Source organism: Hoplias malabaricus, chromosome X2 (assembly GCF_029633855.1).
Source record: "Hoplias malabaricus isolate fHopMal1 chromosome X2, fHopMal1.hap1, whole genome shotgun sequence".
Classification (NCBI taxonomy): Eukaryota; Metazoa; Chordata; class Actinopteri; order Characiformes; family Erythrinidae; genus Hoplias; species Hoplias malabaricus.
The window spans coordinates 13,811,642-13,839,249 of record NC_089819.1 but is presented as its reverse complement, the minus strand read 5'-3'; the positions used below and the strand labels follow the sequence as shown (position 1 = coordinate 13,839,249).

General features: G+C 38.7%; 2 protein-coding genes across 2 annotated transcripts; one reads left to right on the top strand and one right to left on the bottom strand.

Moving 5' to 3' along the window:
• Window positions 1-1,103: 1,103 nt before the first annotated feature.
• On the bottom strand, window positions 1,104-24,552 carry LOC136676667 (tRNA (32-2'-O)-methyltransferase regulator THADA-like). The gene is made up of 31 exons (XM_066653820.1): window positions 24,257-24,552; window positions 23,988-24,168; window positions 19,957-20,040; window positions 19,844-19,871; window positions 19,311-19,459; window positions 19,089-19,211; window positions 18,061-18,181; window positions 17,582-17,724; window positions 17,013-17,097; window positions 16,751-16,887; window positions 16,377-16,574; window positions 15,304-16,018; window positions 14,064-14,216; window positions 13,777-13,886; window positions 13,466-13,626; window positions 12,968-13,122; window positions 12,670-12,828; window positions 12,414-12,571; window positions 11,530-11,661; window positions 11,266-11,370; window positions 10,760-10,960; window positions 10,450-10,600; window positions 9,887-10,124; window positions 9,344-9,583; window positions 8,310-8,514; window positions 7,461-7,649; window positions 5,868-6,115; window positions 3,488-3,658; window positions 2,815-3,081; window positions 2,354-2,556; window positions 1,104-1,987 (listed from the first exon to the last, which is right to left on the bottom strand). Exons 1-31 carry the CDS (start codon window positions 24,385-24,387, stop codon window positions 1,752-1,754), a joined length of 5,577 nt encoding a protein of 1,858 aa, XP_066509917.1. The 5' UTR covers window positions 24,388-24,552; the 3' UTR covers window positions 1,104-1,751.
• On the top strand, window positions 24,012-27,608 carry LOC136676666 (retinol dehydrogenase 11-like). The gene is made up of 5 exons (XM_066653819.1): window positions 24,012-24,184; window positions 24,438-24,861; window positions 25,206-25,448; window positions 25,701-26,003; window positions 26,922-27,608. The coding sequence occupies exons 2-5, from the start codon at window positions 24,741-24,743 to the stop codon at window positions 27,179-27,181; spliced, it is 927 nt and encodes a 308-aa protein (XP_066509916.1). The 5' UTR covers window positions 24,012-24,184; window positions 24,438-24,740; the 3' UTR covers window positions 27,182-27,608.

Sequence of the window (27,608 nt, the reverse complement as noted above, 5' to 3'; positions counted from 1 at the left end):
TTCTCAGCCAGTTATAATGTTATAAACACAAATTATCTCATCACCAGACCCTCCCAAATACATCCATCTGCTTCTGAAGGGCAAATAGCTTAAAGCATCTTCAAAAATAAGGCTGTACAATGTCAGAAAAACAATGTCAAGGATACATATTCAGTACATTTAGTTACGGAACATAACTCCACCTTATTCTATTATAATTGTAGTTTTTAAAATTGTGTTGATTTCATATGCCCAGTTTAATCTCCATGACGTACATTGTGTTGTTTAATTTTACACAGTTCTATAATGAATCTTCTGGAGAAGAGAATGTAATGTATCTCAGCTACGTTCATAAATACATGGGTTGATTTAAAAACGTTAGCCCTGGCTTGTTCTCCTGCTGGTCACATTTGTGGATCAGGCTGCATTTGTGTGTGGATCTGGTAAAATACGAAAGGAAAGTCTCAAAATCCAAAAACCATTGATTACAAATGTACAAATCGAGACTGTCTTTACAAATATATGCAATGTACATTTAAACAAATGTTTTTATTGTCACAAAAAATTGATATATTTATGAATATTCTATTTGTGGGGCTGCCATGGGCTTGCAACCCATAGCAGCAGCAGCCATGGTATGATCAACCATGTGGATGCAACCAATAAAGGCTACTATGAAACATATAGATTTAATAGCCCTTGTGTCTGCGAGAGCAGGGGTGGAAGATGACTCACAGGAGGATTACGGACAATGAAACGGCTTTGACTATGAGAAAGAAGATAAACATAGTGGCAACTGGGGTAATAGGAGAAGGTGTTTAATTTGTGGACATTTGCATACTTTGTAAAGTATTTTGAGACTTCCCTCCATACAAAACTGGACTTTGTACATTTAAAAATTACATTTACACTGTACCTTTCTAAAAAATAATGTACCTCTACTGTAACTGAAATGCTTGTTAAAAAACATAACATACTGTCACAACACGATTATCCACTAAAACAATTCTATTTATTGTAGTTTACATTTATTGTACAAGCAATCCAAACACACAGATAAATAACATGATAAACAAAGTCAAATATAAAATAAGAAATAATTCACAATTAAAAGGGGACTTTTACTGACTCTTCAAAATTGTGATATGATTTATTTTTTGTTCTAGAAAAATCTAAAATTATTCACATTAGTTGTGATAGGCATTTCAAACTACACTGAATGATAAATACATCCTAACCATTATTTTTCACAAACATTTAAAAAATAGGTGGTGTATTCCTTTAGAACAAATTAAAATCTATACTTAGGTATAAAAAAACAGATACACACTCTTAAAACATCATATTATGATGATAATTAAAGTGCATATGCATAAAGATATGCTACGTTACATATGTGGGCTTTTCACTTTATTCAAAATGAAAAAGACCTCACACAGGAATAGAACCTAGTATTCAATATGCTGTTTAATGAAAAAGAAGAAAAAACAAACAAAGTGTGCACTGGCCTGCTTTCACAATAATGTTATCCTGCTTCAGCTTCATTGACGTCTGTTTGTCCTTACTCTGTGTGCAGGAGACACAGCAACACTGCAGCTGCTTCACTACTACATTCACTAACATTTTGTACTTGCAGAATGGCTTGGCTAACCTGGCAACCCTTATTATATAAATAAGAAATAAATCAGGTCACTTCAGAATGGCTTCTTCACAACCAAACACAGGGTGAAAACTGTGCCATCATCTCTGCCGTGCTGATCATTTAATCACAATCATTCTGTCACTGAGTTGATGAAGATGTTGGACAGGAAGACTCCAGTCATGCTCAGTTTTGTGTGTAAAGCCAGAAGGTCCTGAGCTAAAGTCAAGGGGTCAAGCAGGGCGTAGAGTTTGTCAGAGACTCTGAGGAGCTGCAGGAGGAAGGCAGCTCTGGCGAACAGGCCACAAAGATTGCCATGGAAACGTGGCTTCATCAGCACACTCAGCCAATCAGGATTCAGTGTGTCACCTAGACAAACACACAAGAGGCTCATTCTCAATCTAATCACACTCACCATGTGTAAACTTCTCTTTAACCATTGATTTCTCTGATCTATGATATAAAATAACAATAAAAACATTCATTATGAGATCTTACACCATCACTGTAACAAAACTGTATACAGAGGTATGCAAAGTGTTGAATATACTTTTTGATTTGGTGGCAATTTTTACTTGGGCAATGTTTGTGGCCACTGGAAAACTAAAGGGAAATAAAAACCTGTAATTCTGTCAAACAGATCAGACTGAGGGGTTCAACACTGAAGCAGAATGTTACACCTCATGCTTGCTTTAGGCTCTGCACAATAACTGATATATGATGAGCAGTAATTACCTAACTGAAGCTTCATGCAGACGTCGAGGTTCTCCCTGACAGAAGCTACATTCTGACTCGCCCACTGGTCAAGACCCTCTGCGAGAGAAGAGGATTCTGGGTAGCGTTTTGCCAGGCAAATCAGATATGGCAGCACAGTCTCTGAGATGACGGAGGGCTCCAAAAACACATTTGCTTCATCCTGCTCATACAGACTGCTGCATCTGGACAGTAAACAGAACACAAGCAACTCCAGCTGACTGAATAAACTGACACAGCTGTGTACATCCAGATGCACACAGCATTAGTAAACAATAGGTTTACATAAATTTAAAAATTAAAGAAATTCTGATCATATTCTGTTATACTGGCCCCATCCATTTACACAAAAAAGAGAGACGTCACAATACTTGTGCAATTTACAGAACTACTCAGACAAAATGTAGTAGGTCGAGCATGAATGTGAATGGTGTGGGACTCACTGTGTGTGTTTAGCCTCCTGCAGTATTATACTAAGATCACACTCTGGAAGGTGACACACCAGAGCCTCTAGAGTGCCCTCACTATCCCAAAATTCCTTGAGCAGCAGGTCCAGCAGTGAAGATAGTGATTGGTTGACCTGCAGCAGGAAACAACTCTGTGAGGAACCGTGTCCTTCAGGCTGGCAGAGGACAGAGGCAAAGACGGCTGCCTTGGTTCTCACTTGCTGACACTCATCCTGAAGCAGATGCACACCTATACTAATCAACCTATTCAAAAACACACAGACACACACAGATCATCTCTACAGACATGGTTCATACGCAGCATACCACGCAGACCACAAAATCTCCATGTTATCAAAGTGCAAACAGATCATTTTAAATGGGCTTGAAGCAGTTTGGTGGAAAGTAGAAGACTAAAAACAGTATAAACTGCAGAGTGCACAATGTTGACTTATTAGCCTTGGCATGACAAACAAACAAGTTGGAATAGACAAAAGAGCATCACCAGCAGAACAGTTGTATAGATTTTTGGTTTTGTAAGTCAACATTTGGTATTCTATCCCTTTTGGCCTGTCATTCCCAACCTCAGTGCAGAATGAACCCATGACTAGTGTCAGGACCAATTAACTTCAGGTGAATTAATTTGGAAGTGTTTGTCATAGAAACTCACCTTATGCTTAAGGTCTTTAGAGCTGGGACATTCCTTAGGCTCCTGATCACCACTGCAGCTCCACTCATGGATAGAGCCTGAGCACAGGCCAGACGAAGTGCCTCAGTGGCCTCTGCGTGACTGTGTTTCTCCAATAACACACACCAGCGCTGGAGCAGGGTCAGGTTCATGCTGAAATGCATACACAGATAGGTTACGTATTATTATTAGATGGTTATTGTGAATGATATAATTGATAAATAAGAGGGAAGAGTCAGCGTATTTATGCCTGCACATTCTCTGAGTGTCTTTTTAAGGTGGAAGGATAAAGAAATAAAAAGAAAGAGCTGTGGGTTTTTTCAAGTCAGCAAGAGTAGAGATTTCCAGTCTCACAAAGGTAAAAGTATTAAGCACTGTATAGCTCATTGTGAATGGTGATTTATCACCAATTTTTGTTTTTTCACAACTCCGCAAACTCCTTAATAGTCTAATTTTTCTGAAATTTCATAATATTAACTTCAGTTTGGTATTTTTCCCCATGCAAGTGAATGATGTCATATTTAATGTTAGAGCTAGACAATATGGCCAAAATTTATATCACAATATATTTCTTAATTTCAGTCAATACAATATAGTTCTGATACTGATATGAATAATAAAAAAGCCACAGAAAAACTGCCAAGAACTGAAAGAAATATGACACTACCATCAAAATGTCAATTATTATTTTTAAACTGACTTTAAAATTTAGTCAGTTTAGTTTCAATGAACTAACGGCGGTGCCTTGTAATGACCTTCAGTCAGTGACAGACGCTGTAAATACTGTATTGAAATACTGAAAATGTGTGTAAAAACATCGTTGTTATTAAAATGTTATATCAGGATATCTGGTTTTTTGCCTTTTGCCACATTTCAGGCTTCAAACATAGATAGATATAAATTTTTTATGAAGAATCAACAAGTGAGACACAATCGTGACGTGGAATGAAATTTATTGGATGTGTCAAACTTTATTAACAAATAAAAAACTGAAAAATGGGGCGTGCAATATTATTCGGTCCCCTTGCGTTAATACTTTGTAGCGCCACCTTTTTCTTGCAAAACAGCCCGAGCTCAGTGAGGGTGGATGGAGAGCGTTTGTGAACAGCAGTCTTCAGCTCTTTCCACAGATTCTCGGTTGGATTCATGTCTGGACTTTGACTTGGCCATTCCCACACCTGGATACGTTTATTAGTGAACTATTCCGTTGTAGATTTGGCTTTATGTTTTGGATCATTGTCTTGTTGGAAGATAGATCTCCGTCCCAGTCTCAGGTCTCTAACAAGTTTTCTTCCAGAATGGTCCTGTATTTGGCCTCATCCATCTTCCCATCAATTTTGACCATCTTCCCTGTCTCTGCTGACGAAAAGCAGGCCCAAACCATGATGCTGCCACCACCATGTTTGACAGTGGGGATGGTGTGTTCAGGGTGATGAGCTGTGTTGCTTTTACGCCAAACATATCGTTTTCCATTGTGGCCAAACTGTTCAATTTTGATTTCATCTGACCAGAGCACCTTCTTCCACATGTTTGGTGTGTCTCCCAGGTGGCTTGTGGGAAACTTTAAATGAGACTTTTTATGGATATCTTTGAGAAATGGCTTTCTTCTTGCCACTCTTCCATAGAGGCCAGATTGGTGCCGTGTATGCCTGATTGTTGTCCTATGGACAGACTCTCCCACCTCAGCTGTAGATCTCTGCAGTTCATCCAGAGTGATCATGGGCCTCTTGGCTGCATCTCTGATCAGTCTTCTCCTTGTTCGAGATGAAAGTTTAGAGGGATGGCTGGGTCTTGGTAGATTTGCAGTGGTCTGATACTCCTTCCATTTCAATATGATTGCTTGCACAGTGCTCCTTGGGATGTTTAAAGCTTGGGAAATCTTTTTGTATCCAAATCGAGCTTTAAACTTTATTATTTGTTAAAAAGGGTTGACACATCCAATAAATTTCATTCCACTTCATGATTGTGTCCCACTTGTGGTTGATTCTTGACAAAAATTAAAAATTATATATCTTTATGTTTGAAGCCTGAAATGTGGCAAAAGGTTGAAAAGTTCAAGGCCCTATGTACAGCCCTATCTAATGTCGCTACAAACTGTATATATGTAAATAAAGGAATATTTTGTTTAGGAAATTAAATAAATGAAATTTTGGACCATGCTGTACATAAAAATGAGAAAATACTGAAATTAAGTAAGTAAGAATATTGATCACAGAATAAGAAATTTAACGTGAAAATGAATTATTATATTCCACAAAACATAGTCTTTTTTTATAGCTGTTTTCACCAACATGGTGTAAAGTATATTCTCTTTGTGTATCTTAATATAATAACACATTGTAACCTCTAGCCTACAAGTCACCTTTGAGAAAGAAGCAGACTGACAGCACACAGAGCCTGTGAGAGAAGCTCTGGACCTCCTCTATTGTCCTGCAGATCGTCCAGTAATATCTCCACACAGTGCTGCAGTCCTGCTTCCTCTGCCTCAGAGAGAGGAGGCCCAGGCTTGGTTACAGCCAAAACATCTGGGCTCAGAACTTCCACCAGTGATGCTAAATACGCTCGTCTGTATTCAACATCCTGATCCAACAGCGCCTCCTTCAGGTTGTCCTGCGCACAGCATTCATATTTGTCAAAGCGTTTAAGCAAGTTTTTTTTATCTGACCTAGAATTAATGTTCACATAAATCATTCTGATGACAGACAGCAGTTTGGATTATTAGTTACTTCTGAGCAACTGTCTGCAAGCATGTTTGTCCAATTTATAACAGTGGAGGAAGGTAAATTGCTCATAGTGGACACTGTGATTCATCGTATAATTATATGTAGCAAACCACTTTAGCTCGACCACACAGTAAGCCATTTCACAACATTATTTCAGATTGAAATAATTCTACAAACTGGATTGAAACCCTTTTAGAGACTGTGGCGAGAGATGTACAACCCAGATAAGTTTTATTATATATAAGCCATTAGTCAAGCTAGGTGTGTGTGTGTTTGGTTCACCGTAGTTCACCGTAAACATTTCATTCACAATAGAAGCAGGGCATAAAGGTCTGCCAGGACCAAGCCTGTTCTGTAGTTAAGGATTACTTAAAACAATGCCTGCCCTAAAACACCCTAATCAGGCAAGAACACAAGCAGAGTATCAAAGACTGCTAGCATGATTTAAACCCCTCTGAGTAATGTAATACAGTAGATCTTTATAGCCTTCATTTCCTTCCATTGTGTTGGATTAAATAATGAGCAGAACTGGAATGCCACATGCAACAGAGCTTACCACAGTCAATCACAGGACCTTTATACAATCAAAACCTAGGGATCAAAATGCACCCTTCATTTGCAAAGTATAGGTCAGGGGTACTCAAATAGAAATAATGAGGGGCCACAATTTTTTTTTCAGTGACTCAAGGGGCCATTTATTGGGACCGTGTATGATAACGTATCATAACAATATAACGTATAACATTTATATATAATATTATGATGTTATATATATATATATATATATATATATATATATATATATATAACATATTAAGCACATAGGGCGAGTACTGGACGTTGGTAGAAAGAACGCAAATCTTTCTGTCCATTCTGGCTGGAACTGGCGGTTTTCGCTGTCCAGTTCTTTTTGGGGCAAATTTCGGGCATGTCATTATTGCTCCGGTCGGTAAACGTGTTGCTGCTGCTGAGCCAGAGAGTGACTGTCTCGTTTCCAAGGGCTTTACTGCTATCTGTTTATTGTTGCCATGGAGGCAATCCCTAGCCTCGTCTTGAGATCGCGGTGCGCGATTTCAAAATAAGAGCGGATAGCGCGATTGAAAAAAAATCATAATTAAAGAAAAAAAAAAACTTTTCAAAACAGCTCGCGGGCCAGAAATAGATGCCCGGAGGCCGCTATTTGAGTATGGGGGTATAGGTAGATATTACATTAGGTGATATTTTATGCTTACCTGCATTGTTCTCACCAGTACCTTCTGTAGGCTGGTCTTTTTCCAGCTCTGCCCCTCTTTTATCCACTTAATCAATGAAAGTTGTACAACTGTACTTTCATTGGACAGATTCTGCCACACTTTCCAAGCCCACTCTGGCTGTTCACACAGGAATTGCACTGCACTTTGGTGAAAGGAGACGGAGCCAAGCTGAATACAAAAGAAAGCAGAGAATGTCAAGGTAGAAGAATGTATGTTCGTCAAAACAGAGTAAACACTCCATATGTAGAGGTTTTAAGCTCCTAGACAGCCAGAAGCAATACAAAAGCATTCAAAAGTTAGGAATCAATGTTTTCATTAATATTCGATGACCAGGTACTGAAAAAGTTCTGTGCTGAACTGATGGCAATCCAGCAATGTGACGGTTAGTGGTGTGAGGTACTGATGTTGGAGATTAGCACTGTTACACAAATGGCACGCCAACTCATTTCAAAATATTTCAGATCACTCTAGAGAACGCAGTTCCACTGCTCCACAGCCCAGTGTTTGGAGCAAAAAAGTAGGAGCAGAATTCCTAGCACTAATCTCTGATGTCTAGAGTGTCACAATAAGCTCTCTTATTAGGCTATATGTGAGTTGGAATGCTGATTAGACAGATGCCTATGTAGGCAGTGGTTAATCAGACACATCATTAAGTGCTGAGGCACAAATCATAATGTGATTCTGTAAATAAAATAACAATTATTTATATGACAAGTGAATCCAGAATTTTGAACACAGACATATGTGTCGTAACGTGAATGTTTAATTCATAATCTCAGAAGTAGTCTGAAAGCTAAATATAAAGAAATACATTTTTAAAATGGGTACCTCCAGTGTGTGTGGAGCTCGGTGTATCTCCTCCAACAGCAGAGAGCACAGCTGAGAAAGGGAAGTCTTTGAGCAGTTGTCTCTCAGCAGCTTCAGCACCGACACAAACTCCTGTTGAACTAGAGGACAGCGCCGTGGAGGGGAAACAAGCCAAATCCGAGCCTCCAAACCCTCCACCACATCAGAGAGAGAGGACACACAGACGCTGAAATAGAAACAGTGATTCAGACCTATAGTTGCTATTGTTGTATGTAAAACTGTGGACATCCATGTAAAATAATGTTTCACTGAAGCCAATAAAGTAAACACAACCTCTACATGTATTATATCTTTTGTACATGTCATTTTTTATACTTTCCAAAGATGTTTCACAATAAGACAGCAAATAAAAAGCACATATACATTTATAAGTACAGAACTGTAGAAGGTAGAGCATGTGTACCATCAGCTAAACATGTATTTAGACAGGGTGCCCAAACCTTTGTTTACAAGTCTTGCAATGGAGATGCCTTACCTCTTCTTTGCAAAAATACATGACAAAAATTAACTGATTAAAATTACTGATACTGAAACATGGAGTGCGAAAGTTTTAACAGTGACACTATTTAGAACTTAACAGATAGTCTTGGTGCCAACAGTTATCTTAAGGTTACATGTATCCGATGCTAAATGTGACCTGCTTTACTGTATTTATACTTTATATTGCTGTACAATCTAGTGAATCAATGTGAATTTATAGGTTTGGCTCAACGCCACCTTTACTTGGCAGTTAAAGCAGCCTTATGTTTAAAGAAGTGGGACTGGGAACAGAAAGTGGCCCATTTGATCGTTTTTTGTGTGGTCACTGCCATGGATGGGTTTAATGCAGAGGCACAATTTATAAAATCATGTTTACATTTACATTTATCAAGCAAAATAACATCAGAATGTAATGAAGCAAAAAGCCCTAAAACAAATGCTACAAATTACCATCTTTGATTTAACAGTCCACACTGTGTTTCCACACTAACCCTAAATCTGTATGCTGTTCTCACTTGTTAGTCTGTAGTGCCCTGAGCAGTATGGCCTTTATCTGCAGGAGCTGGCCATGAATGAGGTTGTGACAGCATGGACTGTCCTTTGACTGCGGCAGTCCTCCCACCAACCGCAGGACGCTGGCCAGATACTCTGTGGGTGGTATCATTGCAACCAGGGCTCTGGATGACATCACTCTAACTGCATAGAGAGGACTAGCAGCTAACTGCAGCAACAGAGGCAGGAAGTCTGACAGAGTGCTAAGAAAAAGATAAGAAAATCATTCTCAATCAATAATACCTCAGTTTTCAAATTTCCTGCTAAATTTCTCTAAAGGCCTTTCCCACATTATGGAATGCAACAGAGGAAGAGGCTGGTGCCAGTCTGAAAGTCAAAGTCCACTGAAAGTCATACATTATTTCAATACAGTTCTTTTAATAATATAATCTAATAATAAAAAGTAAAAAAAATGTATTTACAACTATTGACATACGTGGTGATGCCTAACTTAGTAAAAGTAAATGCATCCCCAAATATAGAAACATGGTTTCTGTTACTCATACTGTGTTTGCTCCTGGGCTCCAGGCTGAAGCTTGGCCAGCAGTGTGAGGACAGGGTAAAGGGAAGGATGAAGGCTCAGTCTACCCTCGTGCAAATCTGCAGCTGCACTCTCTAGCGCCCCTTGGAGGAAGGGCTGAAGGTCAGGGTAATGGCTGAAGAAGGCAGTTGGAGATATACAGTGCTGTGCAGAGACTTCCTCACCAGCTGGTCGCTGACCCAACATACGAGAACAGAGAGAACCTGGCAAACAAAAGGTCAAGTTTACTAGAAAAATAACCAAAAAGCCAATTCCTTCAATATAAAGCCTATATTAACTGTGTTTCAAGCATTTTAAACATTATCTATAGACAAACATAAAAACACATGCTTTTTTTTCTATTAATTCACACCCTGCAGGAGAACCAAGATTCAGATAAGTTTGCCGTAGTGTCCTGTGGGATTCATCAAAAAAAGAAAAATACACTGTTTTCAAGACAGATAGATGATTGTAACAGTATGCCCACAGAACACATTTTTCTGTAAAACAGATACTACTGCCATCATTAAGGAAGAAGGTCTTGCATACTGTAGAGTTGGAGTGCTGCATTTCTCATGGCCCAGCATGGGGAGCTAAGCAGTGTGAGAGACAACATGGTGATAGAAGATGCATACTGAAGAATATTCAAACCCAAACTGGAACCCCTCACCAGAGTCTGCAAAGTGTGAACTGCACACACCTGGGGGGAGTGGAGAGAGGGAGAGAGAGAGAGGGGGGTAGTAGAAAGAGAAAGAGAGAGAGCAAGAAAAATATAGTAAGCCAGGCTCATGCCTCTATATATGAATATATGGCCTGTATATAGCCTGTTTAATAACTTCAATGGTGAAAGGGCCTGTACCTGAGGAAGGTCCACAGTCTGATCCCAGTCCTGAGGCAGAGGGGACCTTGCTGTTTCTAAAAGAGTGTTTACACTGTGTGCCAGAAGAGGACGAGAGGTGCTATTTTCCTCTGCAGCTAAAACACTGAGAATGAGCATGGGCAGCCCTGCTGCTCGCCTTGTCACTGAGGTAGCACGCGGAGCCTGAAGAACGCTTAGACCCTGAATACACAGGGTGAAGTAATAAAGCAAAAAACAGAAAAAATGAAGAAATAATTTTTCGAAGGATTCACCACACAGTATTTTATATTTTAGTGTTAGAACCACTAGGGCATGAAAAATACCAAAATCAGCACTAACGCCGTTTTTTGAGGAACAAACAAATTCCGCAACCATTAATAAAAAGTAATTTCAATGTCTTCAACATCATGAATGTATTTTAAATCGTAAGAATGTGGAACAATCACATGGGACATGCCATCCTCATACTAAGCATATGTAAGCCACAGCTGTATTTGGTAAATTACCTGCTGTAGCATATTTCCAGGAATGGCTCGGAGCTGTGGATCATAGCTGGTGAGGAGGGCAGAGCAGAACTTAATGAATCCTATACAACAGCCTTCCACTGCCCCCTGCAGGACACAAAAAGAGTAACAGGGTTATAATAGCTAAACTGTTGTGTAGAGTTGCCTACAGAAAGATATATGATATGTAAGCCATAACAGTTTTACAATTAGATCTCAAGATCTCAGGCTAGATATCAAAATTAAGTCAAACCTGATCACACTTACCCAATGTCTACATTTGAGAATAATGTCCTTAAACAATTTTGAAGCCCTTTGTAATTCTTCTACAGTAAGCAAGTGTGTTTCCTTACAGGACAGAATTCTCTCCACCAGCAAACCCAGAAAAATCCCTATTTCCTGTAAATGGAAAAAAAACATATTGTCATTGTTGGGAAAAATGCTTGTAAAACTTTGTTTTTGATGTTTTTCTTTTCTTATATTATTTGAAATAAATGTCAGTTTAAGCTGCATTCAAATTTCACGAATAGAGCAATAGACATCTTCTAAAATGCCTTGGAATGGATTCCTTTTCAAATGTATGAGGATTCATCTATTCCATTGTAATGTTTCTATTTTGCAGATTTATGTCACAACAGTGACAACATATAAGTGAAAAGGGAGCAAGTGGACAACAGCAATTTGGCTTGAAATGTGCCGGAACCAGAGGAAACTCAAAGCCCTCTATTTCATTACCAGGTTGAGTTACGCTGACCAACACAAACTCCACCACATACCAAGCCACACAACGCATAAAACAACCCCCCCCCCCTTTTTTTTTCCTAAAAAAAAAAACAAAAGAAAAACCACAAACTAAAAAAAGGGTGACTGCAGAGCATGCTGGGAGCTCCCCATCATCTCCCTGGCCCCTCCCACACACAGCACCGCCACAATATAATTTAAATATCAGATGCTCCAATGATATAATCTGATATTTTACTATGCTCCTAAGCATTTTAAAGTCTGCATATCATTCCTGTAAAGTTATTAAAGAATATCTGGATTCAACATGGCAACTTAATCCATTTAAACTGATCATAACATGTCTTCTAATTGAAATGTTTCAGCTTATTAAATCTTTAGCAGAACTTCTTTCATTTCCAAACATCTACCTTCAGAGTGACCCAGCAGCAAGTCAGAATCAGACTGTGCTCTTCAGACAGCAGCACATTCTCCTCCCCATCTTCATCAAGTTGCACGCCTTCTGAAGCTCCCTGGCCAATCAGAGAGCTAATGGCATTTCCCATATCACAAAATGAGGGTGGTACTTCTGGAATCGAGAAAAATGTAAACTTTCATTACAGGAGGCAACCAAACTTTATCAAATATTTCCTCAACAGACTGAAACCTCTCTCAGCCAGAATGTACCTTTGTCATCAGTGTGGTGGTCTCCATAGAGCACACCCAGTAAGAGTAGAGTGATCTTCTCTAGCAGAGATAGTATATGTACAGTAACACTGTGGTCCAATCCTTCAGTTATAGCTCCAGGCACTTCCAGCAGACATCTCTGCAGAGCACTAACAACACCTACCAATATGCAATTACACATAAAATATCACTGAATTTTCCATGTGACATTAATAATAAACTACAATGAAATATTATCTGTAACAGAACATGTTTGGAAAGTACACACACAGACAAACAAACAAAATAGTTGTGTTACCATGTAGAGGTGAGGAACGTGCAGCAAGAAGCATGTCCTCTTTGGCAGTAACGTAGTGTTGTTCCAAGCTTTTCAGCAGGTGTCCAATGAGTTTGGCTGACTGCACCTCATGTTGCTTCCCACATTCTGCTACCAGACCGTTCAGAGATGCACACCTAAAACCCACAAGAAGCTTTATGAGCACCTTAAACAGTAGTGTTTTCCGAAAAATTAAGTAGTCTATCATTAATACAATTGGAAATAAAAATATTATTTACGTGGATCAACAAGAAAAATACAAAAGTGGGTTTTATTTCAATCATAACACACCACGACAAACAATATGACAGATCAGAACGATGCAATGGCTGACTTCTCAATGTCTTAGAAGAAGCATGTGCTAACCATTATACTATAATCATATGATTAAGGGAGAGTGTAACTAGTGAATGGAACTGGCTATAAATTAATACAAAAATAAAATTGGGCAGAAAAAAAAAAACAAAAACAAAAACTCACTTCTGTAGTAGCAGTTTGACAATCAGAGCACCCATCTGGGCCTCCTGTACACGTGGACTTTGGAGCAGACTCTGTGCTCGACTCAAGAGCACACTGACCACATCACCCTGGAGAGAGCATGGAAAAAACCTCACCAGCAAATCAGCCACCTGCTCGCGGATCTACAATAAAGAGAGAAATACGTTTTGCTGGATGACAAAGGAATATTAACTACTTATTTATCTCTGTCTCTAAAAAAAATGATAAACCCTACAATTTCACATTTTTAGTTCATACTGTACTAATTTGAATTTCTTTTATTATACTTGCACCTCATTCGTTGAATCTTCCAAATTGCTAATCAGGACCAACTGTCTTGACCTGGAGAAGAAATCCCACTTTCCCCTATCTCTTGCCCAGTTTATCAAAGCAGACATGTTAGCTGAAAAAGAAAAGGAATGTGTTTTTGACAGATCAAGGATCACCATATAAAGAGGGGAACAATGACAAGAGCAGAATTGTAATGTAGCTGAATTAAATAAATATAGCTGCTAAGGCATACCAAAATTAACTGAACAATTAACCAATTTAATAAGGAGCTGATAAAGAAAAACTTTACCTGGTGGCTGACCCTTTTTCCTGTCTGGACTCCAGCAATCTGAGTAGGTTTCAAGGACAGCATTTAATAGCAGCAAAGCTGTCTTCTTCCTCTGGAAGCTATTACCAGGAACCAAGTAGGTCAATGGTAAATATGCCAGCCACTCTACAAAGTCTGAGGAAGGATACTATACATCAGCTTACACCGTCATATCCAACCGCAAATTATTTCACATTTGATTTCCACAGTCTTTTAAATGCTAACTGGAATGAAAACTAACAAATAAACTGCTGATCATATGGTCAAAAGTTATTATTCATCATTCATTTATTTTCTACAATCGCTTATCCTACCTGGAATCACTGGGCACAAGGCAGGAACACTCTCTGAGGCTCATACGCACATACACACCTTTGGACACTTGTGAGTGGCCAATCCATCTACCAATGTGTGTTTTTGGAACATGGGAGGAATCCGGAGCTCCCAGAGAAAACCCATGCAGAAACAGAGAGAACACACCTAACTCCTTACAGTCACCCAGAGTGGGAATTGAACCCAAAACCTCCAGGTCCCTGGAGCTGTGTGACTACACTAGCTAAAATTAAATAAACATTCAGATTTTAGGTTAAGCTATTTTCACCTATGTAACATACTTTTGGGGCGGTAGTGTCACAGTCAGACAGCTCCAGGGACCTGGAGGTTGTGGGTTCAAGTCCCACTCCCGGTGACAGTCTGTGAGGAGTTTGGTTTGTTCTCCCCGTGTCTGTGTAGGGTTCCTCCGGGTGCTCCAGCTTCCTCCCACAGTCCAAAAACACATGCTGGTAGGTGGATTGGCGACTCAGATCTTCCATAGGTCCGTAGGTGTAAGTGAATGTCTGAGTGTGTGTCACCCTGCGAATGATTGGCGCCCCCTCCAGGGTGTGTTCCTGTCTTGTGCCCAGTGATACTGGGTAGGCTCACCCGTGACCCTGAATTGGATAAGCGGTTTCAGACAATGAATAACTGAATGAACATACTTTGTATTATTTGTAAATGGTAGTATATAGGTGTCATGACATTTGTGTGATGCTAACCTGTGGCTTAAGCTTGTATTACCTGCTAACTACAGAGCCCTCAAAGCTTCAGTGTAAAAATAAATAAGTAAATATATATCAAAAACTTTACAATTTAATTGGTGACCAGCCATCATTTTAAGAAGTTTGAACATCCTGGACTTCTTCTGCAAAAATAGAAAGCCAAGGTAAATACAGCAGGCCCTTACCTACTCCATATTCAAGCTCCCTCTCTTCTTCCTCACTCAGCACACTTTTTCTTTGACACTTAAGGCTTGCCATGCAGCTGTCTCGAATACGCACCAGGAACTTCTTGACCCCTGCCTGGAGATGCTGGCGGAATGGAGATGACTCACTGTTGAGATTCAGAGGCAGGAAGCCCTTCATGGTGGAGTACTCCATCTGTGTAGGAGCCTCTTTAGTTTTTGGGCTACAGCAGAGAAAGTTGAATGCTGCCAGTCGGACATTGTCATCCAGAGAGGACAGGGCTAACCGTAGTGTATCCATGGCAACAGGGCTTTTTGAAGCCCAAGGTGAATGGCCACTCGAGCTCCGCTGGGCACTCATGATGCAGACCCAGGCTTGGAGGTGTCCTGAGGCAGTGGGGTCCAGAGCACACAGCAGTGTGTCAAAAGCTCCAGGGAAGCAGCGGAGAGTGGAGGGCAGGAGGTAGCTGGACCCATTATTGTGTAGTAAAGTCACATCAGAGGTCAGAGCTGTCAGAACCATTGGCTGCCAAAGTTGAGCCCACTGTTGTGCCAAATACAGCTCAGTAGGTGGGCCATCCTTTGACTGCGCGATGCTAAGTTCCTGTCTCTGTTCTTGAAGGAAGGACTTATAGATTTCAGAGGCACAAGGTGCAAGATAATTGGTGGAGAGGCATTTAAGTATATGACAAGGAAGAGCAGGATACTGTTCCAGAACCTGAAAGAAATAATGCCAGGTTAGTGCCATAGTGCCAATATTTATTTTATAAACTTTCTAGAATACTCAATGCTATGGCTGATACACCGAGGTCAGGGGTATTTCTTTTCTATTTCCAATTAGCTACAGCAGCGTAAACAGTATAGGAACCACTATTATAATGGGAATTTTCTAGGGGACTCTCCTGCACAATTTCAGGTATAGTCTGCCTCAACTCACATAATAAAGCTCAAGAAGATGTCAGAAATGAGCTGATCAGATATGTTGGAGCACTGAACATTTGAAATGCTCAGACCAGTTACACCAGGGGACTGATTAAAAACAAAAGATGAAAACCATGGTTGTACGTAAAACTCACCTTATCTGTTCCTACATATGGCAGAAGGGCACTGAGAGGTGAGTATTTAGCCTTGGACTCCCATGGCAACTCAGCGATTCTTTGCAGTAATTCCACATAAAGCGATTTTTCAGAGTCCCCAGAATGTTGGCAGTCCAGATCATAGATTTCCAGAAACAGCGAGAAGGCAGAGCGCACTGAATCAGAAATGCCTTCTACCTGTATATATACACATGGAGAAAACTAATAATATTTATTACTATCATAAGTAAATAATTACCATGGTGTCAGTGATGTGTAGGGCTTCATCAGTGGCAGTATAAACACATACTTTGATGAATTTATCTGTATGCATCAGCAAATCTCACAAAAACATTGATGTCCCTGTGTCTTACCGGACTCTCTGCATTATTCCAAATGATTTGCGCGAGTGTGTGTCGCAGACTTGAGCCTTGTCCCAGTAAAGGAGCATCAATCATCTCTGAAATCTCCAGGAGACACTCTTTCAAGCTTTTCAGCCACATGATAAACACTGTAATCAAAAAGACATACATTTAACAGACCTGTTTTTTTACAAAAACACACAGGAAACCAAAGGTAAATAAAGGTTGCACAGTGCAGTACCAGGCAAACACAGTAAAGTACACAGTTCAGTACCTTGAAACACATGGTATTGGTAATTCAGTTTCTTCTTGTGCAAAGTTGAAATGAGAGGAAATAATCCATCCAGGAGGAGACATGTCTGGAAAAAAATAAAACAGAGAGAACAATATGAGAAGGTGATAGCTGTCAAAGCAAATATCCTCCAACACAGAAAGAAAAGGCAGAATTAAAAGTTTCTGACAGCATGAAGACGACACTGAAGTTCTATATTAAAATGTAGATATTATTTTAGAGAGCTCTACTTCATAAATGCACATTTTTCCATTTTTGATTCACCATAAGAATAATTATTTTCCATTGGCTGTTAATTTTTCCTGCAAAAACAATGATCAGTGTATAATCTGAAACAGCAAAGATTGGATTGAGCAGGTCTTTGCACAAATAAGCAATCAAACAAGCAATTACTTTACAAGTCCATCGGTGTTGCAATTTTTTCTAAACTGTCAGTTGCCTCTTATTTATTTATTTATTTTTTTGATGTAGCACTTTGTTCGATATACCTTTTTTTATAAAGAGAGATTTGATCAGTTTTCTCTTTACAAATACAGAATGCTGGTTTGTACCCCATTGTTTGTATGGCGACTGATGAGGATGTCCTTCTTGCAGCAGGTCAGGAGTCCTCTGGCTACAGCCAGTTTTTCTAATCCATCCAGATCTCTGGGACAACAATCTATCTGCAGGCCACCTACTGTCAAACGCCACTGCTCTGGACACACACAAACAAAACAACAACAACAAACAAACACTCAGAAGCAGTATAAGTAAATGTTATTTAATATCTTTACATGATTTCATATGAATGGATCATTTTTAAACTACACAGTATATACTAATATTACAACATTTTTATTCTATAGGCAGAATTTACTTTACTGTTCAATAATAATTATACACATAAAAGCATACATATTTTGTTTTCTAAATGTGTTTAAGTGAATGATGTACAGTCAATGCTATGTTCATATGTATAGTATATGATAAACGGAAGGCCAGATGGCTCTCTTTCACAGTGCTTCTGTGTGTGCGATCTGTTGTAGCTCACCCCTGCTGGAAACCTGCAGCAGACTCCAGGCAGATGAGCCTCCGATCTCACTGTCTGTTGCTGTGGAGATCAGCATGGCAACTGCAGTCCCTGCCAGCAAACGAGTGTCTCTGTTGGAAGTCTGAGACAAATAATAGAGTTTAATTCAATATAATCACACAACAGAAATTAACTGCTATGGTGATACTCGAAAACAAATTTAGACCAAAATCTAAAATACTTCTATGTTGTTGTTTTTTTAATCAAAGAAAGAAGTGTCTACAGACATTTCTAGATTTTCTGAAATCATATTTATACAGCACCTTCATTAGACTATTGGTAAATATTTTGGTAGCAACTACTTGAGGACAATCTCATAAAAAGATCAATCATATAAACTACAATCACAAAACAAATTACAAAACTTCTAATGAGCAATCACAATTGCTTAAAAGGAGATAATGACTAATAAATAAACAATAGTTATTAGTGTTATTGCACTCATAGTGATAAAAGTAACAGGTTCTTTTTTATTACTACAATTATATTACCATTTATTAATCCAGATTCAGAATAATAATATTTTGTTAAATTGTTTAAATAATAAATCATTTGCCTTAAAAGGCAAGTTTGAATTTCATGTGACTTTTATTTATAAATTATCTTTATAGTGGAATGTGCTTGGAATAAATTAGGTCCAAAAAACCAAATCCCCAAGTGCAGATATTTACTCAACAAAATAGAAGTGCTGTTTCTCCCTGGATGCAGAAAAAGACCTTCAGTTTTCCATGTGTGAAGCAGTGGTATTATTACAGTATTTTCACTTTGTGAATTCAAAACAATGGAAATGGCTAGCACTGCTGATAACATGGGTTAGTGCTGTGAGACATATACAGGGTGTCAGTCTACTAACTACTATCTTTATTTCCAACAGTGAAACTACAGTTGGATCATTGTAATTATGTTTTAAAGTTTTGCGTCTAAAATATAGCACGCATTTCTCAAGTTCTAAGAATGCAAGGTATGCAGTTCTCGCAGAGAACACTAACCTCTCCTAAGATGATATTCATCAGAAATTCCAGAATCTTTGTCATGGATGGCTCGCCTTGCTGATCACCAAACACCAGGGGTTTGATTCGCTCAGTTAACAGCTGGAACACCTGCAGACACACCTGAAAAACAAGGCATGACCATTCAAACCATTTATCAATACAAAAAATGTCGCTTTAAATTAATTAAACAAACATATTCAACAAGGTTCAATGTCTGACCTTGACTGCCTGATAACAGAAAGATCCATTTCTCAGTGCTTCCTCTTTCAAAATAAAAGGGAATAACTCTGCAACTTTATCCAACAGAGATGGACAAGCTTGTCTTAAAGCCTCTTGTCCAAGTGTGCTGTCCTCCAGGAACATACAGACTGTTAAAGGAGATACAAGGGAACACACATCTTGCAAAATAATATTGACATAGCCATACAACAAACAAGTTTTAGTAAATGTTATAGGCTGTTGAGTTATTGTTAGCTATAGTTAGCAAATATTAATTTGTGATTAAAACTGCAATGACAACAAGCCTAACAGCAATAGCAAAATGACTGTTATATTACTGGACAAAATCCATCAGGATAAATCATGACTGCATATAACATCAGTTACAACGTTTATGGCATATACATGTCAATGTTATGTAAAAGGAGCCTTAGAAAGTTTTAAATTCAGAAATGCTGGAAAAAACTAAACAAACAAAAAATCCTTCAAAAAAAATATGTATTTACCAATGAATTAAAATAAGTAACACTTACTTATCTGAAGGTCCTTAAATGACAACACCTGGAAAAGAAGAGTTAACACTATTAATATATCGTATGTTCCATACAACACAAAATCTTAGATCATTGAACACATTTGTCCTTACCTGCTCCTGGTACAGTATAGAAAGGGATTTTTGGACCTCTTCAGAAACAATAGATTGATAAAACTGAGCTAAGTGCAGCAGCATCTAAGGAAGGGAAACAAGTCAACGTTATCCAAACCAAACTAAATGTACATGGTCTAGATCAGTGTCTAGTCCAAAACACCAACTGGTTTCTAAATCACACAATTCATCTTCAATCTAACTTGACCTTTAGCTAATGAATGGAGAACAGAACAACAGTATATTGCAGGGGACAAGAAGACTACAGCTATAAAACAATGACCTTATACAAAAGGTAAAATAAATGGTAATACACTGTGTTACAGTATAAGCTAATGACAAACAAATTGTAAAACCCATAATTATCCCGCCTGTCTAATGTTACTGCCCTCTTCCTTAAGTCCAGTAGTTCACCACACCTATTTATTAGTTAATAGTCTTGAGTTCATAAAAAACACAAACTGACAGTTTAGATAAAATGTTAAAAATAAATAAATAAAACGGTTGCATTATCATGAAAGTCTATTAGTGGCCCATAGTAACTCTTCAAGATAGACATCTATACACCACAAAGCATGATCGCCCCAAATGCTCCATGGACACTGAGGATGGCTACTTGCTGCTCTGGTTGTGTATGTTCACTGCCATGGATGGGTTAAATGCAGATTTAAATTTTCATTTTACAGTTGTGCAATGATCAAGCATTTTACTGATTAACACATTTTTCATACGTGGGAATCTGAAATCTACAGGTATCTGCACGCATGCATTGTAGTTATATGAATTATATAATTCACTATGGAAATGAGGAACTATCTGAATTTCAGACAGAGAAAGACACAATGTGTGACATAAACGTTTCTGAAAATCTCAGTTTCCCTTGTCCACATGAGAACACTATCAAAAGCATATTCAAAAACATCCACGTCTGTTTTCAGTTACATAAAATTCCATTTCTGTGTGGACAAAACGTAGACAAAAACCTTCATTTTTTAAAATATCTGGTCAGGGTGAGCGATATGGCCCTAAAATAATATCACATTATTTCAGGTTATTTTGGCGATAACAATATATTTGGTGATACGGCAAAACACTGAAAATTACTTGTATTTATTTCAAAAACAGACTACAGCAACAAAATAAATTTATAATAAATAATATTATATTAATATTAAATATATTAAATTACATATATTTAATATATATTAACAATATTAAAGGCTTCTTTCATTTCTAACATAATACCATAGTTTATTGTACATCTGAAATTTTAAAATCAAACCACCTCCACAAGCCACTCCACTTTTTTGGAGCAAATTCCTCCACCTCAGAGCCACTTTCCACCACACTTCACTGTGGCTAAATGACTCATGCAAAGAACGTTTTTTTTTTTTTTTAAATCGCTTTAAAAAATTATGACAATATTATTGCAACCGATACACTATGGCACAGCCCTAATATCTGATTTAGTGTGGACGGGATCTGAATCTCAAATGGCTTCCCACTTACTACATAATATACAGCAGAACTACACATGGATTAAATGATCCCAAAATTCCTACAGATATATTATTAATATCAATCTAATTTTATTTATATAGTGCTTTTCACAACAGAAATTTGTCACAAAGCAGCTTTACAGAGATCTGGGTCCAATATCAATGAAACCCTAAAAACGTTTGGGAATTTAGAGAAAAATAAAAAAAATCTATAAAGATAGCTGTAGGCATGGTCTGTGTCTTGAAGTATTTTTGTATTGATTCTAACAATAAAAGTCAAAATACCACATTTGTCCAACAGAATATTCTTGTAAGGTGGGCTTCTGCATCTAAAAACTGCATTATACAGTAATGTGCTAAATGATATGCCCTTTAATTGGGCACCAAGTGTTTATATGTTCAAAATTACTAATGTTTTAAATTATATATATATATATATATATATATAAACATTGTGATACTAGCACAAATAAATGCAACATAAAATAAATGTGATTGTGCAGCATGAAATCAGGAAACCAACGTGTGTATGTATCATTCTAAGTAACATTCAAAAGTTTAAACAATAAATAAATAATTAAATAGATAAGTTATTGTATTTGTTACTATAAAGTAAGTTGTTTTCGGGAAAAAAAAAAACTTTACCTTCCAATTTAAATAAATTAGAATATCATCAAAAAGTTATATATTAGAATATCATAAATCATAAAGTGAAGTAATCATATATATATATATATATATATATATATATATATATATATATATATATATAAAACCCCCAAAATCATTATCTCACACATATATCAACACAAAACACCTGCCAAGGTTTCCTAAGGTTTCCCTTTTAAAATGGTCCCATAGTCTGGTTCAGTAGGCTACACAATCATGGGGAAGACTGCTGACTTAACAGATGTCCAGAAGGCAGTCATTGACACCCTCCTGCGAGATATTAATGGAAAGTTGAGTGGAAGGAAAAAGTGTGGTAGAAAAAAGTGCAAAAGCAACAGGGATAACCGCAGCCTTAAAAGAATTGTCAAGAAAAGGCCATTCAAAAAATTGTGGGGAGATTCACAAGGAGTGGACTGCTGTTGGAGTCAGTGCTTCAAGAGACACCACACACAGATCTATCCAGGACATGGGCTACTACTGTCACATTCCTTGTGTCAAGCCACTCATGACACTTAGACAAGGCTAGAAGCATCTTACCTGGGCCAAGGAGAAAAAGGACTGGACTGTTGCTCAGTGGTCCAACGTCTTGTTTTCAGATTAAAGTAAATATTACATTTCATTTGGAAATCCAGGTCCCAGAGTCTGGAGGAAGAGTGGAGAGGCACACAATCCAAGCTGCTTGAGGTCTAGTGTAAAGTTTCCACAATTAGTGATGGTTTGGGGAGCCATGCCACTTGTTGGTGTTGGTCCGCTGTGTTATATTAAGCCCAAAGTCAGCACGATCGTCTACCAGGAAATTTTTGAGCACTTGAGCAGGATTTGGCACCTGTCCACACTGCCAAAAGTACCTGGTTTAATAGCACAATATCACTGCGCTTGATTGGCCAGCAAACTTGGCCGACCTACACCCCATAGAGAATCTATAAGGTATTGTGAAGAGGAAGATGAGAGACACCAGACCCAACAATGCAGATGAGCTGAAGGCCGCTCTTAAAGCAACCTGGTCTTCCATAACACCTCAGCGGTGCCACAGTCTGATTTCCTCATGCCACTGTGATACAGTAATTCATGCAAAAGGAGTCCCAACAATGTATTGAGTGCATATACTGTACATACTTTTCAGTAGGCCAATATTTCCATCCATCCATTATCTGTAACCGCTTATCTATTTCAGGGTCACGGTGGGTCCAGAGCCTACCTGGAATCATTGGGCGCAAGGCAGGAACACACCCTGGAGGGGGTGCCAGTCCTTCACAGGGCAACACACACACTCACACACATTCACTTACACCTACGGACACTTTGGAGTCGCCAATCCACCTACCAATGTGTGTTTTTGGAGTGTGGGAGGAAACCGGAGCACCCGGAGGAAACCTACGCGGACACAGGGAGAACACATCAACTCCTCACAGACAGTCACCCGGAGCGGGAATCGAACCCACAACCTCCAGGTCCCTGGAGCTGTGTGACTGCGACACTACCTGCTGCACCACCGTGCCGCCCAGGCCAATATTTCTGTATTAAAAATATTTTTTAATTGTTCTTACATAGCTAATATTCTAATTTTCTGATATAATGACTTTTGGGTTTTCATTGGCTGTAAGCCAAAATGAATGTAAGTGTCTTTGGGTTTTAGAAAAGCATTATATAAGAATAAATTATTATTATTATTATAATTATTATTATCATCATCATAATCTTCATTATCATCAATATTAAAAGAAATAAACGCTTGAAATAGATGACTCTGTAATGAATCTATATAAAATGTTTCACTTTTTTGATGATATTCTAATTTATTGAGATGCACCTGTACCATGTTCTGACAAAGCAGGGACCTATAAGAGAGTAGAGAGAACTTGCCTTGTCTATTTTCCTGCAGGCTGAGGCTGTGGAGGCTGTGTCCATCTGCAGTGCCAGAAGGAGCTGAACTAGGCTCAGACGATGATGTTGCTGTAAAGACAGCATTAACGGCGATGGGAAATTCTTCAGTATTTGACAGGCTTCCTCCAGACAACGCTCTTTACTTCTCCTCACTGGACTCCTGTCGGTAAACACAGGTACATTAATACACACCGAAGATAAGAAATGACTGTTATAGTCCTGACTGAAGTTCGAGTTGTTCTACGAACCTCATACTGTCTCTTAGCTTCTGCAAGAAAACACAGAGAGAGTTTTTGACGTGTGGAGCTTCACTGTCCTCTGAAATCACTGAAGCAAGAAGCGCTTCAATCTGACACTCGGTTGAGCTTGAAATAATCATTGCGGACCAAAAATGTAATATGCTTTCCTTCTACTTTTTACTTTCCACAGAAGACCCTCCACACCTTGTTGACTCTGCTCTCCAGTGCTCACCGTTACTGTGCAGCTGTGAGTCAGCGCCCCTACCGTCCTGGATGCCGTCGTTATTCAGAAGCGAAAATGTACAGATAGCATGCAGGCTAAAGGACTCAGTCCATGGTTAATGCTGTATGGGTTGCTGATACTATGAAAACCCAGTAAATTCCCATGTTTGGTAATTTTCCGCAAGCAAATAAAGCATTTATTTAATGTTGGTTCTGAGCTAAACATCGTTCCAGTCTAACTTAGCTATCACTAGCTAACCCTTAGCTCAACATGTATCTTTTATATACAATATTCGCCGCCCTTTCCTTTTTCTTACTCCTAAAATGGATAAAAAGGAGAAAGTACTGTATGGATGTGAAACGACTGGATGGGAAAACGGTTCTTATAACGGGTGAGTAACCGTTATAACTAGTGCTTAATAGCTGCAGTTGAGTCTGGTATGTTTTTGAATGTCTCCACATTAAGCTTGTTAATTTAAATTTGGCTAAGGTTTCTAAAAACACCAGCATATATATCTGTAAAGTCTGAAACACTCCTTATAACTTCAGAGAGAGGAGACTGGGTGTGGGTACACCATCCCTGGTTTAATTTAGACTATGCTTGCAGTAATTACAGTTATCCTTTATAAGCTCCTCTGAACTAATATTAATGTAGCCTAGCTTTACAGAAGCAGATGAAGCATGTCTCAGATATATAGGCATAATCTGTGTTGATCCCGTCTTTTGTGGCTTTTAGGTGGGAACTCTGGCATAGGTAAGGAGACAGCTGTGGCTTTGGCTTTGCGAGGCGCTCGAGTCATCATTGCATGTAGAAACGAAGACAAAGCAAGGAAGGCTGTAAGGGAAATTAAGGCCAGGAGCCACAGTATGAATGTCTTGCATATGGAGGTGGATCTGGCCAACATGAGGTCTATACGAGAATTCAGCAAAACTTTCCTAGAGAAAGAGAAGAGGCTGGATATTCTTATTAATAATGCAGGTGAGTGAAGTGGACATCTCACAAAGGTTTCAGCTGTAACTTTAGAAACTATCAGGGGTCATAGCTGGTTTTGTCCTTATAAACATTGTGCTTACATTCAGTAAATGATTTGAGAAAGCAGAGGAGAGAGCAGACTTGAAGGTGCTCACGTAATATTAACATTTAGATTCTCATTTGCAGTTATTCACACTAAATATTTTAATCACACACTAATATTTGCTACATCTCTGTCTCACTTTCTAAACTGTCCAGGTATGCCCAGTGTCCTGGACTGGACAGATGATAATTTCTCTATGTGTTTTGGTGTGAACCACTTGGGGCATTTTCTCCTGACCAACCTGCTGCTGCCACGACTGAAAGAGAGCTCCCCCAGCCGAGTGATTACTCTCACTTGCTCTAACTACAAGTACCAGAAACTGGATTTTCAGGACCTCAACTACAACCTCTTCCCATTTTTCACATACTGCCGAAGCAAACTCGCCAACATCTACTTTACTCAGGAGCTGGCACGGATGATGGAGGGGAAAGGAGTAACAGCTTATGCAGTACATCCTGGTGAGGCTTTCTTCAGTCAAAATGGCTTCAGTTTTTTTCTCATATATATATATATATAATTTTTTTCTTCATCTGATTGTACAATGCAGCTTTGCTTACTTGAATCTTGAAATGTGGTCACACTGTCTAGAATCAGATCCACCAAAAAAAGCTGATTTCTCCTGCAGTTTCTACAAAGCCATAGTTATGTAGATTTATACTGTCGTTTGAATCCAGAGTTTAATTTTGCATTAATCTGATTAATTCTACATACCTGCAAAAAAAGGCTACTATGTTATCATCAATATTTGGTCTGTAGTTTTCAGTGCCTTGGGGAGACGACCATTTGAGTCCTAAAAATCAGTTAATTAATGTTATACAGTATCTGTTGAAAACACACCGTACCAGTAGAATACAACTTCAATGTGTGTCTGAAATATAGCTCAGTTAATACAATTTATAGTGTATTAAATTTGTAAATTGTAAATCTTCCCATATTTTATAGATAGGTATAGGTCATAGATACAAATGGGTAAATTATGCCAAGTTCTGTCTTTTTCAAATTGGGACTCCAACACCCCTTTCTCCCTTGCATAGTAACCCAGAAATTTTGATTAAATAAATTACTTTAATCAAAGTAATTGTATGCTGTATGTGTGAATGCAAATGTACACATCTGTCCCAGACTTTACTGGGACATTATCTTGCTAGCCCCAAGTACAAAGTCTGGCTAATGTCTGGACATTAGGAAATGAAATTAACCTCAGATTCACTGGCAGAGAGTTGATCCAGCCTCCCAGACTTGTGAAGAATTGACTCTATGGGAGTCACACCTATTTTACCACATAGGACTTTGTTTTTAATAAAGCCCATTTAAAGGCTTCTTAGTTCAGTATCCAACATAATACCGTTTCCTATTCTCTTTCCTACTGTCTCCAGGTTATGTTCAGAGTAACTGGACCTGCCACTTCTCATTCCTCTTCCAGCTGCTGATGAAGGTCATCATGTTTATGTTCTTTGTGTCTTGCGAGGTCGGGGCTCAGACAGTTATCCACTGTGCTGTTGCAGACGATGTCGTCACTGACAGTGGTGGTTACTTCAGTGACTGCAGACCAGCCAAGCTACAGGCTTTTGCCAAAGATGCTGGAGTGGCCAAGAAACTATGGGAAGCCAGCGAGAGACTCGTCAAACATGCTTGAGAGCTGACTGATTATTTCTGACTTTTTCTTTGCATAATTTATGGAAACTATTTGACATGGGTTTTGTCCTGAATGAAATTCCATTAATTTCTTCATTGTTAAGCCAATTCTGTATTACTTCAGGGGTGGCACGGTGGTGCAGCAGGTAGTGTCACCGTGTGGGTTTCCTCCAGTGGTCCAAAAACATGTTTGTAGGTGGATTGGTGACTCAAAGTGTCCATAAGTGTGTGTGTGTGTTGCCCTGTGAAGGACTGGTGCCCCCTCCAGGGTGTGTTCATGCCTTGCGCCAAGTGATTCCATGTTGGCTCTGGACCCATCGCGACCTTGAAATGGATAAGCGGTTACAGACAATGAATGAATGTAACACTCCAGGTTCATACTGAAGTCTCTGGCAGGAAGAAAGTCTGTTTATTAGACTAAAATTAAT

Coding starts and splice junctions, on each gene's coding strand:
- LOC136676666 (XM_066653819.1), top strand. CDS start 24,741: ATGTATCTTTTATATACAATATTCGCCGCCCTTTCCTTTTTCTTACTC. Junction 24,862..25,205: donor GAAAACGGTTCTTATAACGG/GTGAGTAACCGT, acceptor TGTGGCTTTTAG/GTGGGAACTCTGGCATAGGT. Junction 26,004..26,921: donor AGCTTATGCAGTACATCCTG/GTGAGGCTTTCT, acceptor TACTGTCTCCAG/GTTATGTTCAGAGTAACTGG.
- LOC136676667 (XM_066653820.1), bottom strand. CDS start 24,387: ATGATTATTTCAAGCTCAACCGAGTGTCAGATTGAAGCGCTTCTTGCT. Junction 9,584..9,886: donor GGAGCCCAGGAGCAAACACA/GTATGAGTAACA, acceptor TCTTTTTCTTAG/CACTCTGTCAGACTTCCTGC. Junction 3,082..3,487: donor CTAAAGACCTTAAGCATAAG/GTGAGTTTCTAT, acceptor GTTTTTGAATAG/GTTGATTAGTATAGGTGTGC.